Source organism: Ananas comosus, linkage group 14 (assembly GCF_001540865.1).
Source record: "Ananas comosus cultivar F153 linkage group 14, ASM154086v1, whole genome shotgun sequence".
In the NCBI taxonomy this organism is placed as follows: Eukaryota; Viridiplantae; Streptophyta; class Magnoliopsida; order Poales; family Bromeliaceae; genus Ananas; species Ananas comosus.
In genome coordinates, this window is record NC_033634.1 from 1,351,039 (window position 1) to 1,364,957 (window position 13,919).

The window sequence follows — 13,919 nt, forward strand, 5'->3', positions numbered from 1 at the left end:
TTTGCCACTTACGCTAGGGACGGTCAGTGTGTACACTTTTATTTAGAAAGGGTTTATGGTTATCTACATCTACATCTACATCTACATCAACGTCGACATCGACATAATTTGTTATTGGGTGGAGTACTCACAGTTGTCACAAAGTTGGATGCTTAAACTCAGCTTCCACTCTAGGTCCTGAGCCTTTTCCCCTACCAGTTCCAAAAAGCCAGCTCCAACTTATTCCTATTCCTCTCCCTTCCTCAATTTCCATTATTTCATAATAAACAATTAATCTTTTCTCTTTCTAAAAAATTATGTTTATTGAACAATACCACTAGATCCATATTGAATACTTATATTGCCAAAATTATTTTCTAAAATACAATAAATTTAACAGTTTTAGAATGAGTTGGTGTAAAATTTACACTTTTTTGTTGAGTGCAACAGTGATTTTTTTTTTTTGAGAGAGAGGGACCAGTAGCACGCTACCTGTTTCGTTTATTTCATTTAGAAGTAAATTTAGCTGGAAATGTGAATCAATTAGGATTCAAATTTAGGTCTGGGATATCAACCACCAAATTCTTTGTCACTTACTCTAGAAACGGTTGTCAACAGTGATATTTTTTTAATTTTATTTTGCGGGGAAACCGAAAGAAACAAAATGGAGTTCAAACTGAGTTTACTGTCCCTGCATAAACACTCTCTCTCTCTCTCTCTCTCTCTCTTCTTTATTAGAGAAAAGAAAAGAAATGTAAGGGAACAAAACAAACAGAACAAATTTTGTAGTAGGTAACAGTAACTCTCTCCACCTCTTCTAGCTTTTTTTGGGTGCTCAAGGTCGGTTCCACGCTTGAAGCTTTGTGCTCTCTCTCTCTCTCTCTCTCTCTCTCTCTCTCTCTCTCTCTCTCTCTCTCATACACTCTACTTACTTTGTTTTTTTTTTTAAATGAATCATACCTCTGTACTTTTTAGATAATAAAATGTTGGGCAGTTAAAATTGTCCCTACTCTGTTGTGTTCAAAATTTGTGACTTGTGGTTCCGTGCTCAACTTTTGCATCTCAATAAGCACTTTGTTTCAAGTAGATGCCCCTTTTCTCTTTTGGAAACAGAGAGAGAAAGAGAGAGGGAGAATCCTGGTGCTGTGTCCATTGCTTCCCTCGTGGTTTTGCATCAATCCTTGTCGCCTATATGTAACTCATGATTCCTGTCCCTTTTGGAGGGTTCCTTCTTTGTAACATGTTGCTGCTTTATTGAAACCCTGTTATCTCAATCACCTTCCTTGTTCCTCTTTGCAACTCCCACTGCAAAACCCACCTCAAATTTTTCCAGCGAAACCACTCAATTGGAGCTTGTTTTGATCAAAAGTTGGAGACTTGCGCTGATGGGGCACTTCTCTGAGGTTCTAAAGGTAGTGCCTTTTTCTCTGTTTGATTAATTAGATAGTAGCAATTTGCTTCCCTGTGCTTCTTTGCAACTCCCTCATCCAAACCCGTCTCCAATTTTGATTGGGAAAGAAGAAATATACCATGATGGGGCTTTTCTCTGAGGTTCTAAAGGTGGTATCTTTTCTCTGTTGGATTAGTTTGTAGAAATTAGCTTCCTTGTTCTTTACATCCACCCAAAAAATAAAAAAGGTAAATCTTTGTTCTTCTTCGCAACTTCCTCTTTCAAAATCCGTTTGAGCTAAATTTTGATTAGAAAGTAGAAATTTACTCTGATGGGTCCGTTTTCGGAGGAAACAAAGGTGGTTCTTTCTCTCTGTTTGATTCAGTAAAAGCATTTTACTTCCTTGTTCTTCTTTTCAACTTCCACTTCAAACCCGTCTCAATTTTTCCATCAATTTCGCGTACTTTGTCTAATTTGGGTGATATTAAGTAGGAGAAATTTACATTTACAGGGCAGTTCTTTCTGGTTCTAAATTTGGTGTCTTTTAGTAGCAATTAGCTTCCTTGCTCTTGTTTGTAGCTTCCACTTCAAAATCCCATCTCAAATTTTCCGTCGTCTCCGCTTAATTTGATCTAATTTTGATCGAGTAATTTAGAGGTTTGGACTAATGAGCCTGTTTCCTGCGGTACTAAAGGTGCTGTGTATCCTCTGTTTGATGAAATGTGTGAGTGGGATCGGCGCAAATTGGGGGACGCAGGCGAGCCATCCTTTACCGCCGGACATCGTGGTTCAGATGCTGAAGGATAATGGATTTCAGAAAGTGAAGCTCTTCGATGCAGAGGATGATATTATGGATGCATTAAGAAAGAGCGGGATTCAGGTGATGGTCGGAATCCCGAACGATTTGTTGGCAGGCCTCGCATCAAGCGAGAAAACGGCGGAGAATTGGGTCTCGACGAATGTTTCTAAGCATGTAGATGGTGGAGTGGATATCAGGTTTGTCTCTCTCTAATCCTTGGTAGTTTCTATCTTTTTACTATTTAGCATCGTGTTCATTTGTGCAGAGGACTGGTTGGTTCCAATTTGAGTAAATAGGTCGGGTTTCTGAAATTATGAATTAGATGGTATTCATATTTTGCATCGATTTTTAATCATTCGACATTAAAAATTCTCTGATATTGTTTTTTTTCCCCCCCGTAACTACTATCTTCTATAGTTTGTAGGGGTATTGGTAAAATGTTCTGCTAAAGAACAACAAATTTGTCAATTTGAAGAGCTTTTGGTACCGTAGTTATGTGTATTTTGACGCCCTACCATTTTTTACAAGTATACGATCAATTGTCAATTGATGTAGTTTTGTACCTATAACATCGTGCATATTTCTGGTTGTATGTTTCTTAGAATTCTCATCTATCACTGCAATTTATTCCTATTTATTTCAATTCAACGCACATTGTGAGGCTATTTGTTACATTTCATAGAACCTCTTTTGGTTGGTATTTGTGTGCCCATCAACTTGAAATTAGATTACACCGTCAAAATCTAGTTCCAGTCCAATAATGGATACTAGTAGGGGACCATATTAGTTCCCAGTCTCCTCCATCTCACTCATGATTTTAATGTGATCGGTGTTGTCAATTATTGTAGCCATATAGCTCCAACGAAATTTTTATGTGAAAATATACAACATTGGAATGGAAGTACTATTCAAGATATCTAATATCTATATGTCAATTTATGTGGTATTTATAGGGATTTCCCTGCATTCGCCTCAATGAAAACATATCCTTTGTGATGCTGAAGTTCTACATGCGGCTACAAACTCATGAGTTTGAATGGCAGGATTTATATGTAGTCTTGTGATCTTTGTCATGTATATCACATGTAATTGTCATGTAATTGTCATGATTCTCACTTTTACAGGTATGTCGCCGTTGGGAATGAGCCGTTCCTGCAGACATTCAATGGCAGCTACCTCCAAACGACATTCCCGGCACTCCAAAACATCCAAGCCGCGCTGATCAAAGCCGGCCTAAGTAACCAAGTCAAGGTCACCGTCCCGCTCAACGCTGATGTGTATGAGTCGTCCAGCGGTCTCCCCTCTGACGGTGACTTTCGTTCCAACATCCACGACCTCATGCTTTCTATAGTGAAGTTCCTTAATGACAATGCTGCCCCCTTCACCGTCAACATCTACCCCTTCATTTCCCTCTACGACGACCCCAACTTCCCCCTCGACTATGCCTTTTTCCAAGGCGCCGCGTCGCCCGTCATCGACGGCTCAATTACGTACAACAACGTGTTCGATGCGAATCACGACACGCTGGTCGCCGCGCTCCGCAAGAATGGGTTTGGCAATCTCTCAATCATCATTGGTGAGATAGGGTGGCCGACGGACGGCGACATGAATGCGAATTTACAATACGCTCGGCAGTTCAACCAGGGTTTCATGAATCACATCTCTTCGAACCAGGGCACGCCGTTACGGCCTGGACCTGTGGACGCCTACCTCTTTAGCTTGATTGACGAAGACGAGAAAAGCATCCAACCAGGGAACTTCGAGAGGCATTGGGGGATATTCTACTACGACGGCATGCCGAAGTATCAGCTCTCTCTTGGATCTACGAATTCAACATTGGTCGGTGCAAAGGGAGTGAAGTATCAAGATAAGAAGTGGTGTGTGTTCAAGCCAACAGCAAGCCTGGATGACCCGAAGGTGGCACCTAGCGTGAGCTATGCATGTGGGAACGCCGACTGCACGAGTTTAGGATACAAAACGTCGTGTGGCGATCTCGATGCGAGGGGGAACATATCATACGCGTTCAATAGCTACTTCCAGGAGAACGACCAGGACAGTCGTGCTTGCGACTTCTCGCATTTAGCCACTGTTACCACTGAGGATCCATCGACGCCGACGTGTAAGTTTATCATCATGATCGACGCCGACTCGGCAGCATCATGGAGATTGAGGCCGGTGGAAGGGGGAAGTGGTGTAGCGTACTTAGGATTGATCTCCTTTCTTACACTTTTGTTGGTGGCACTGTGATGTATATGGTGGTAGTGTTTGAAAATTTTTTCCCCCCATCTTTTATCCTGTTACATTTTGGAAATAGTTTGTATTGTCTTATTCTTTGTGATCACAATAAGGTTTCACAATCTGGCATCTCCTTTTGTAGATGTAGTAATTGACTCTGTGCAATGTATTGGATGGAATATTCAGGAAGAAGAAATAGACAGAAGAAAAGAAAAAGAGAACTACTCATACAGGTCAGAGACTTGGAGATGAGATAATCAGAGTGACATCTTTATTAAATTAAAGAAAAAAAAAAGAGAGGTGAGAGAGAGCAAAAGAGAGAAACAAATAAGGAAACAGAGAAAAGAAAAGCAGGCATAACCTACACTGAAAAATTTACGGGCAATCTGTGGCTCAGAATCTCTCAAATCAAGCAATTCAGTCAATCTGTGAACTCCATATATGTAATTCTCTACTCATTTGGTCCATTCTATATGGAGTTTAAATCTGTTAACACATGAACTTGTAATATACCAGTGCGAATAACTGGAAACAGATCATGCACACACATATAGAGATATGGCGAGTAGCAGAATGTGAGGCTAATATCTGCAAAGAGAAAACCTACAATGTCTAACGAAGATGAAAAAGCTGTGATGCAACTTTCTATAACAGTCATGCGGACGACACATCCAACAACAAAGAAAAGCACCAAGGTATAAATCTAGATGACAAGTAAGCTTCTAGAGATTTTAAAAAATAGACACACATGACAAGAAATTTTTCTCCTTCAACATTTCAGTCGATTAATAGTAATACGGTAAGTAAATAAATACACAGTAAACCCTACCCTTACTTTCTTCTCTCTCTCTCTCTCTCTCTCTCTCTCTCCCTCTGAACTTTTTTTCTCAGTCGGTGGTCATTGGCTGGGAAATGCAGCAGCGGAAGCGGGCTTTGCGAACAGTGCTGACGATCTCCATCTCGGCATTTTCAAGCATCCGGACAACCTCGGTGAAGGGGGGCCGGACATCAGGGTTCGGGTCCCAGCAGCGTGTCATGATCTCGCCAAGGGCAGGGAGGCAATCATGTGGGATGATCGGGCGGGCGCCCTTGTTCACTACAGCGAATGCAGCCTGGACAGCTGTCATGTTTGCAAATGGGAGCATCCCGGTGATGAGCTCCCACAGCACAATGCCGAAGCTGTACACGTCAACTTTTTGATTATATGGTCTGTGCTGGATCATCTCTCTGCAAAGTTAAAATTAGTTGTTTAAGGACAGATCCACCTAAAAGAAACGAAACACCTTTTGCTCGCAATTATAGATTTTTTAAAAAATTTCTTCCGGTCGGATAGTCCGACCAATATTCTAGGACATATTAGAGATATCCAACTACTGTTATTAATCACCACACCAGGTATAGATTTCCATATACCTACATTGTCCTTTTCCAAATAGATATGTAGGACAAAGAATATAAAGTTTTCGTGATAAGCAGAGAAAAAAAAAGTATGCAATAGGTAATTTAAACATGAAAACATCAGCATTCTTCATACCTCGTAAGTATACGCCAATATGAACGAATCCAATAGCACATGCATCAAACTTATTAAGCCAATAAATATATTTCATTTACATGTGTCAAAATGCTTGTCATCATGCATATACAATGAAAGTTCTATGTGTATAACTTTCATGCATGTAAATCTGCATGCAATAAATCTTTGTGCATGTGTTCCCTTAACGTGCATATATTGCCAATATTCAGATAAAGATTCTTCATAAATCGCATTGGCTGTTGATTTATCTTAGCTTCTTTTGCCATTTATACACCATCACCACTTAAACAGCTACATATGTAGTAAGTGGAACATACAAATTGCAAGAATTAAGGAATGCCATTGAAATCAGAGGAGGATTCATTTTAGTTGTTTAAAACAACCATGAGAAGATCACATGCATCAGAGCGTTAACTCCTAGGCAGAAAATAAACATCCTATTTTGCCGTCTCCTCTACATTGGAAGAGAAAAAAGCAATTCCAAGAGCCTATTACGCAAAAGTTGTAGAATGGCAACCATGCTTCTCTTCTTTTGAAAAAAAAAAATCTTTTGTTGGCTTTCTTCCTTCTTAATTAATTTAAACATTTCATCATTTCCTTCTCAATTAGGATGCTCAAAGAGAGGTTACAGTTGCATTGAATAGTTCCTGCTCTCAATTGCGGCCTCTCCATGTCTATCCAATATTGATCATATGGTTTTGAATATAAATTTCAATTAAACATAATTTTCTTGTGGCCAGAGTTATCGTTGGGTTGTACAATCTGGATGTCATGTACATTGAATCATGGAACAATCACATTCTCCTTCTCTTTCTATAATGGCAAGTAATTTTTTTTTTTTCCTCAGATTTCTTTAATTTCATAGTTTCATTATGTACTATAAGATCATGACCATTTTAGCTTGCAGTGTGTCTAGATATGGAAATGCTGTGAGCTGTGAGCTGTGAGCTGTGAGCTGTGAGCTGTGAGCATCAGGTGGTAACACTATTGTAATAACAACTTCTGTTTCCAAGACAGGCACAGAGGCCCAGTAACTCACGCTTCGCACTAATGATAGAATGTAATATTCATATGCACAAGGAGTCAAGAGAAATAGATCTAAAGAGGTCAATTCTGAAGTCAATGGCATTTACAGGAACAGCAATAGTACCAAGGGCAGAGATTCCAACTATCAAAGCATTACAAAAATTTGAACATTGACATTACTCTAGCACATGTGAAATTGGGGAGGTATTGTTAAATATAAAAATATAAAACACCGCTCTACAAGCTTAAGCTTTTATTTAATTTAGCGTTTGAGAATAACGGTTGTTTCGTATAATTTAATATGGTATCAGAGTAGGAAATCCTAAGTTCCAATCACGTCAAGCTCCTAACATAATTGATTTCCACCAATTTAATTTAAGTCCACGTCATAACCCTATCAAAAAGTCTTAAGCCCAGACCTGAGGAGTGTTAAATATAAAAATACCGTTCTCTACAAGCTTAATCTTTTGAGAATAACGGTTGTTTTGTATTATTTAATAAATACAAATAGCTTTTCTACATGTACTGAACAGCCTGAGCCCATCCAGTGCAATCAAATGGAAAATTAATAGGTAAGAACGTCCATCTGCGGATAGATACCAAGTGAAAAACCGGTAAAAAGAAAATAACCAAATGAAATGTCGGTTGGCACATACACAATTATTTCATTTTTCATGTGGAGTATATGCCATCAGTCCATGCATAGATCTCTCTATTAACATATAGAACATTATTTAAGCTCACAATTAATATGGTGAACTACTAGGATGAAAGCATTTTGATTTGATGGATTCTGAACAAGCCAGGCTAAATCTGAACTTTATCTTGCATGTTTACCATTAAAAGTCAGTATGTACTACAAGATAGATACAAATCTAGGAAGTATTATTTAACAACTTGTAAAACAAGTAAACTAGAGATCTCACTCTCAGTAATGGAGACAAATAAAAAGCAGCTGTGTAAAAGACTAGAATAACGAAACGTATTATAGAATATACATACAAAAGGCATATTGATAAGGAAAAATATTATCATAAAGAAATCTTCTTGAGACAAAGATTACCAAAAACTTTCCACAAATTATTCCAGATCAATATGGTCACATTATATCAAAGTCATAAAATTTAAGAAGACAGGACAAAAATAAGTTTTCATACTTAAGTTCATGAATCTCTTCTAACAGGCCATGCATGTTACAAGCAGACCAAAGCTAAAACGTATGAATATTTTGCTTAGGTCGTATGATATCTTCAATAAAGGTTTTCTTAAAGTTTGGACAACATTGAATATGTTAGCACTAAAATAGCAAGAAGTTCCACTTACGGAGCCATCCATCGGTACGTTCCTGTCTCTGGCGTCATCCCCTCAGTCTGCACCTCGATGCGAGCCACCCCAAAATCCGCAATCTTTATGGACTTGTCCGCAAAGATCAGAAGGTTGTCCGACTTAAGATCCCTATGGATAAACCCAAGCCCATGCACATAGGCCATTCCCCTTGCAACATCCAATGCTTGCTTCACTGCCAGCTTCAAAGGAACCGACCTGTTCTGCCTTTTCATCAGAAACTGCCTAACCGACCCACCCTTTGCATATTCAGTCACAATGCACCACACCATAGGCTTCCTACATGCCCCAATAAACCTCACTATGTTTGGGTGCTTCAAAGTAGCCAGCATCATGACTTCTTGCACAAACTGCTGCTCCATCAGTTGAGCTCTCTCTGGATCATTCTCCGGCCTTTCCAACAGCTTAATGGCAACATCTTCTCCATTATAAGTTCCTTTATAGAGTTTCCCGAAAGCCCCTTGAGCAAATGGCCTACCCATGTTTAATTTCCCCAAATCAATGGTCCAGTTCTCGTAACTTTTCAAGGTCTCAGTAGGATGTCTTGGGTCCATCAAGGCCTGGGCTAGTGCATCATCATTCAATTCATGAGCAACCCTACCGGGGCGGAACACGCTGTTCCCGACAGAATAGTTGGCAGGTAGAACAGCACGGAGGCCCGGGTGGTTGAGGATTCCCGTGTGGGAATCACTAGACCCCACACTTTCTACAGACATAGCGACCGAGCCGCCGCCATGATTGGTGGTCTGCAGGCTGCTAATGCTGTCAATCGACATGTTTGAGCCCTCCCCAAGCTTTTGGTAGTATGCCATGTCTTTGAAGTTGGGGCCATTTTCGAGCCCTAGTCCGCCGACCATAATACCGGGGAATCTGGGGCCTTCCACCATCCTCACAAAATAAACGTAAATAATCAAAGAGAAATCGCAATCCTTATCTCCCTCGAGAGCTAAGCATCAAAGCTTCCACCTAGCTCAGTCCCAGAGCAAAATAACCTGAATTCAAAACCATGTTTTGATCAATAAATTGGAACAAATTCATAGGAAACATTCATAATATGAAATGGCCCTCCCTATACTACTATAAATCATCAAAAAAAAGAGAGGAAAAAACAAATAATTCCACATTTCTGATCAATTTCAGCTAAAAACCCCCCAAAATACGATTCCGAAACAAAAACCCCAATTTACCTCTAATCCCACCGCTTAGTCCTTCAGTAAACCAGCAATAAGCTACACAGCTAAACCCCCAGTAGCCCAAAACCCCCAAAATAACAACGGCAACAGCAATTAAACCTAGAAAACAAGCATCAAAACCTAGAAATGCACCGAATCGCCCTGATCCGCGCAAAAGGAGCACCAATTGTGGCGATACCTGCCTCGATCGTAAGCTGAACCTCCCCCGGAGCTTGAGATCGCAAATTCGGAGGCGGAGATCGTAGCAACAAAGCAAAGAAACCCTAGTTCGGAACGGGGGATAGAGCTCTCGCTCCCCCCCTTTTGGAGACTAGAGAGAGAGAGAGAGAGAGAGACGGTCACCAGTGGAGAGAGAAAGAGTACGAGTCGTTGCTGTGTTCGCTTCCCCCCTTTTTCCCCTCCTTTCTTTTTCCTAATTAATAGGTAAAAATGCATGGAGACCCCTCGTTTATACGGGCCCTTGAAATGGCCCTTTCCATTTTTTTTCTTTTTAATACTACAAATAAATTTTTAAATTTTTTGAAAGTTTAATCATCTTACTCAAATACATAAAAAAATTTGTGAAAACTCCAGATAATTTTACCGAATTGATATTTTTTATCATTTTTCAGTAAAAAAAAAGATCAAGCAATTACTAATAGAATTTTTATTGAATTAAACAAACTAAAATATCTTGATTTACTATACGCTTTTACCTTGCCGTTTAAAATGGGAGGTTCAGGAGGTTGTGTGCACACACCTCATCCGCAAAATACACGTTGGAGCGAGGGCATTTTGGTCATTTCAAGGGGCCGAAACGCGAAAACCGTGGGTGCGGGTAGTGCGCGGATCTCACGAGGCGCAGCACCGTATCTCGGGATTCCACGTGGCACTTGTCCTCTCTCCCATTTGTTGCGCTTTTTACGATAATATCCAAACTTCTACCGATTAAAAATTATAAATTTTATTTTTCTCAAACCAATTTAACATTTTTATAATAAAATTTAAAGCTTATAATATTTATTTATATATATATATATATTTAAATATTATTAGATCATATTAATTTATAATATTTTAGATACATCTAGTGCAGTAAATTATATATTCTTGTTGGTTCAGATTGGTTTTTGCTCTTTTTTTTTTTAATTTGATTATTTTTCGCGTTAACTTCTCTTCTATCTCTAGCCATTGAGACAAACAACAGTATCTTGGTGATTCGGAATTGAGTTCTAGGACATTCAGGTCCACTAAAAAAAAAAAGAAGAAAAAAGATTCATACGGCTTGTTATATCATATATTCTCTGCCAATAAATTACAGTTTGAACCATAAATTATAATGATGATTTCAATTATAAGTTAATTTCAAGATCTTTTTGCTATACGAGGTGTGATGAATAACGAAATTACTTTCGTACACGCAAAAAGAGAGTGTAAATCTTACATAATCATTTTAGAATTAATTTAAATCACCATCCCTAGCGCAAGTGGCAAAAGGATTTGGTGGTTGGTATCCGAGACCCAATTTCGAATCCTAATTGATTCACATTTAAAGCTAAATTTATTTCTAAATGAAATAAACGAAGCAGGTAACATGTTACATTTCTCTAAAAAAAAAGAATTAATTTAAAATTTAAAATTGTTTTTGTAAAAATAAAAAAATTGATATAACAAGTAGAGTATTAATAGTTTTGGAATAAAGTGAGTGTAAAATATACACTTCACTTTATGATGTATTTGTAGCATTGCTTGATGAATTATTTTATTTTTATTTTTAAAAAATAAAGCTATCAATGTTGAGATTTGAATGATGCAAGGGACTGTGGGGGTCCATTTGCAATTAAGGGCCCTGATTCGGTTCACTCGGGTTGCACCAAAATCGTACGCTTCCGTAGTACTATTGCAGCTGGGTGGAATATTATTGCTTAGACCATGTCCACTTTGTTACCTATGAACTCTCCATCTAATTTCATACTTTTTTTTTACCGTAATATTTACGAAGTGTTATGTAGAGGTGGAGTAGTATATTTGCGAAAATTTAAGTGGGTATTTATAAAAAGCTTTGATGGATTTGACAGTTATAAATTGAAAAAAATATCAAATAATAGATCATCAATCAAAATAGTAAAATAGGTACTTGATTACTATTCTATGTATTTTGGACAAAATTTAATCAAAAAAAATATTCACAATAATATTCATCATTAAAAAAGACATACATTAGAACGGCTAAATCATTACACGGTTCTAATTCTGAGCCTATAATTTTAATATGCAAGGTGTGCAATTTTGATTCCACCGTCGGATCCTAATATAATTCTCATTCCAAGGCCAATCTCTTCTAACCAAATATGTCTTTTAGAAAAAAGATTTAAAAAAAAAAAGAAAAAGAAAAAATAATGAGTAGATCATTGGCGGTCCATAGCTATATTGGTGGACCAGGTCCACCCAACAAATTCTTGTGACTGTCGCACTTTGGTGAGTGTGTGTATGTACCACCTCTTTTCTGTGCCTGATCAAGTGGCAAAGGACTTGGCGGTTGGTACCCGAGACCCAAGTTCGAATTCTAGTTGATTCACATTTCTAGCTAAGTTTATTTCTAAATAAAATAAACGAAACGGGTAATGTGCTACCTCTCTCTCAAAAAAAAAAAAGAAAAAAAAAAAAAGTTTGTGTCACAAGGACAAGAATCCACCGCTCTTATTAAGCACCAAAATTTTACCTTTTAAGCAATTTAAAAAAGCCTTTAGTTGCTCATTACTTCACAAAAAATTGCACAAAATTTGGCTTGGAGTAGCTACTAACAACAGCTGAATCCAGGTGAAGATTAATAGATATTCCCACATTCTTTTTTCCTATCAAATTTGGTACTGTACTCTCAAATTTAATGTTGATTTTGTAGGTAAGTTTGAGATATTTCATATTTTTGTTTTTGCTCCCAATATATGAGCTCTCATTTTTTTTTTTTTCCAATTCTGTGGAAAAACTTTTCTCAAACAGTTTTTCTTAAGTTTTTTGATTACTCTCTCTCTCTCTCTCTCTCTCTCTCTCTCTCTTTCTGTAGGAAAAGGGAACAGGACACGTTGATGTTAATTTTTGAGCTATTTCTTAAACCATTATAACATATTCTTTTTTTTCTTTTTTTTTTTAAAAAAAATAGGTAGCACGCTATCCGTCTCGTTTATTTCATTTAAAAATAAATTTAACTGAAAATGTGAATCAATTAGGATTCAAACTTAGAACCTTGGGTACCAATCACCAAGCTTTTTGTCACTTGCTCTAGGGACGGCCAGTAAACCATTATTACGTATTCTGATAGAGAGATAAGACCAAGTAATTGCTTCTTACCTAGGTTTCTAATTTTGGTATTATATATATATATATATATATATATATATAGAATTAGACTGGAATACTATTAATAGTATAACGCTCTTTTTGCTATCAAGTTTTTAACCATTGGATAAAAAATTATAGGATCAGGATGATATTAGTCGGTTAAAGTTGAGTGATCCCCCTAGGATTGAGTGGTCCCCACTGGGTTATAGTATTTAATCAATGGTTAGAAATAATGAAAAGATTTGATCCAAAGGCTAAAAAACTGGTAGCAAAAATAGGATTTTGCTATTAATAGTAGTCCAGTCCAACTATATATATATATATATTTGGTATATTATAATATGCTTTTCTAACCAGCCAAAAGAAGTATCTTTTACATTAATTGTTAGAATTGGCTACTTCCATATGGAATTCATGGTTGTACATTTTAGACCTTTGAAATCCAAATATTGCTGTAAACCTTTCCAAAAATATTTTTACAGATAGAGGGACATAATTAATTTCCAAGAGAAGTATTTCCAAATTAATAGAAAAAAAATAGGCCATCTAACTCTTGCCTGCAAATAGAAACAAAATAAACATCTATCTCTCCACTATATCTTTATATTATATATTCTGTATCTCTTACCATGATGAAGCATGTGCATGCATTTGATCAACTAGTTTTCATTATATGTTGATTCCTCAACTAGTTTAAGGGACCTGATTCAAAGAAAAAGTAGGACTCAACTGTAATGTCTAGTTGCAGTTGAAGCATCATGCACAGTGGTAGAATGGAATGAATCAGTGTTATACTTTTCCAGTCACTCTTGAACTAGTTCTAGTTCCTGTTAGAAATCCGCGACTAACGCATGAAGCTCAAAATCTGGTGGGTCGTCTGGACGGAGCGCAACAACACTATCTTTTGTGAGGTGCTTCCCAATACTACTCGGGCTCTTGAACGTGTCGCTTCTTTGACCAATGTCTGGAACGGAGTCATTTGACCCTTGCATGTCCCTTCCTTCATGCTCAGTCCCCACTTCTTCCTTTTCGTTATCCACCCCACTTTTCTTGTATACTTTGTCAATCGGTAGATGTAGGGTTCTTTATTTTGGGTTT

General features: G+C 37.7%; 2 protein-coding genes across 7 annotated transcripts; one reads left to right on the plus strand and one right to left on the minus strand.

The window, feature by feature from the left end:
• Nucleotides 756-4,554, plus strand: LOC109720210 (glucan endo-1,3-beta-glucosidase 6-like). 4 transcript variants are annotated; one of them, XM_020247142.1, is made up of 3 exons: nucleotides 756-771; nucleotides 2,064-2,365; nucleotides 3,293-4,554. In XM_020247142.1, exons 2-3 carry the CDS (start codon nucleotides 2,085-2,087, stop codon nucleotides 4,413-4,415), a joined length of 1,404 nt encoding a protein of 467 aa, XP_020102731.1. In that variant the 5' UTR covers nucleotides 756-771; nucleotides 2,064-2,084; the 3' UTR covers nucleotides 4,416-4,554. The 4 variants fall into 4 exon arrangements, with proteins under 4 accessions (XP_020102731.1, XP_020102730.1, XP_020102729.1 ...); XM_020247141.1 differs by lacking the exon at nucleotides 756-771 and adding an exon at nucleotides 804-819; XM_020247140.1 differs by lacking the exon at nucleotides 756-771 and adding an exon at nucleotides 899-1,391.
• Nucleotides 5,102-9,895, minus strand: LOC109720212 (serine/threonine-protein kinase HT1-like). Of its 3 annotated transcripts, none has more exons than XM_020247143.1 (3): nucleotides 9,686-9,895; nucleotides 8,290-9,302; nucleotides 5,102-5,630 (listed from the first exon to the last, which is right to left on the minus strand). In XM_020247143.1, exons 2-3 carry the CDS (start codon nucleotides 9,195-9,197, stop codon nucleotides 5,291-5,293), a joined length of 1,248 nt encoding a protein of 415 aa, XP_020102732.1. In that variant the 5' UTR covers nucleotides 9,198-9,302; nucleotides 9,686-9,895; the 3' UTR covers nucleotides 5,102-5,290. The 3 variants fall into 3 exon arrangements, with proteins under 3 accessions (XP_020102732.1, XP_020102734.1, XP_020102735.1); XM_020247145.1 differs by having other exon boundaries at nucleotides 9,682-9,895; XM_020247146.1 differs by having other exon boundaries at nucleotides 9,624-9,895.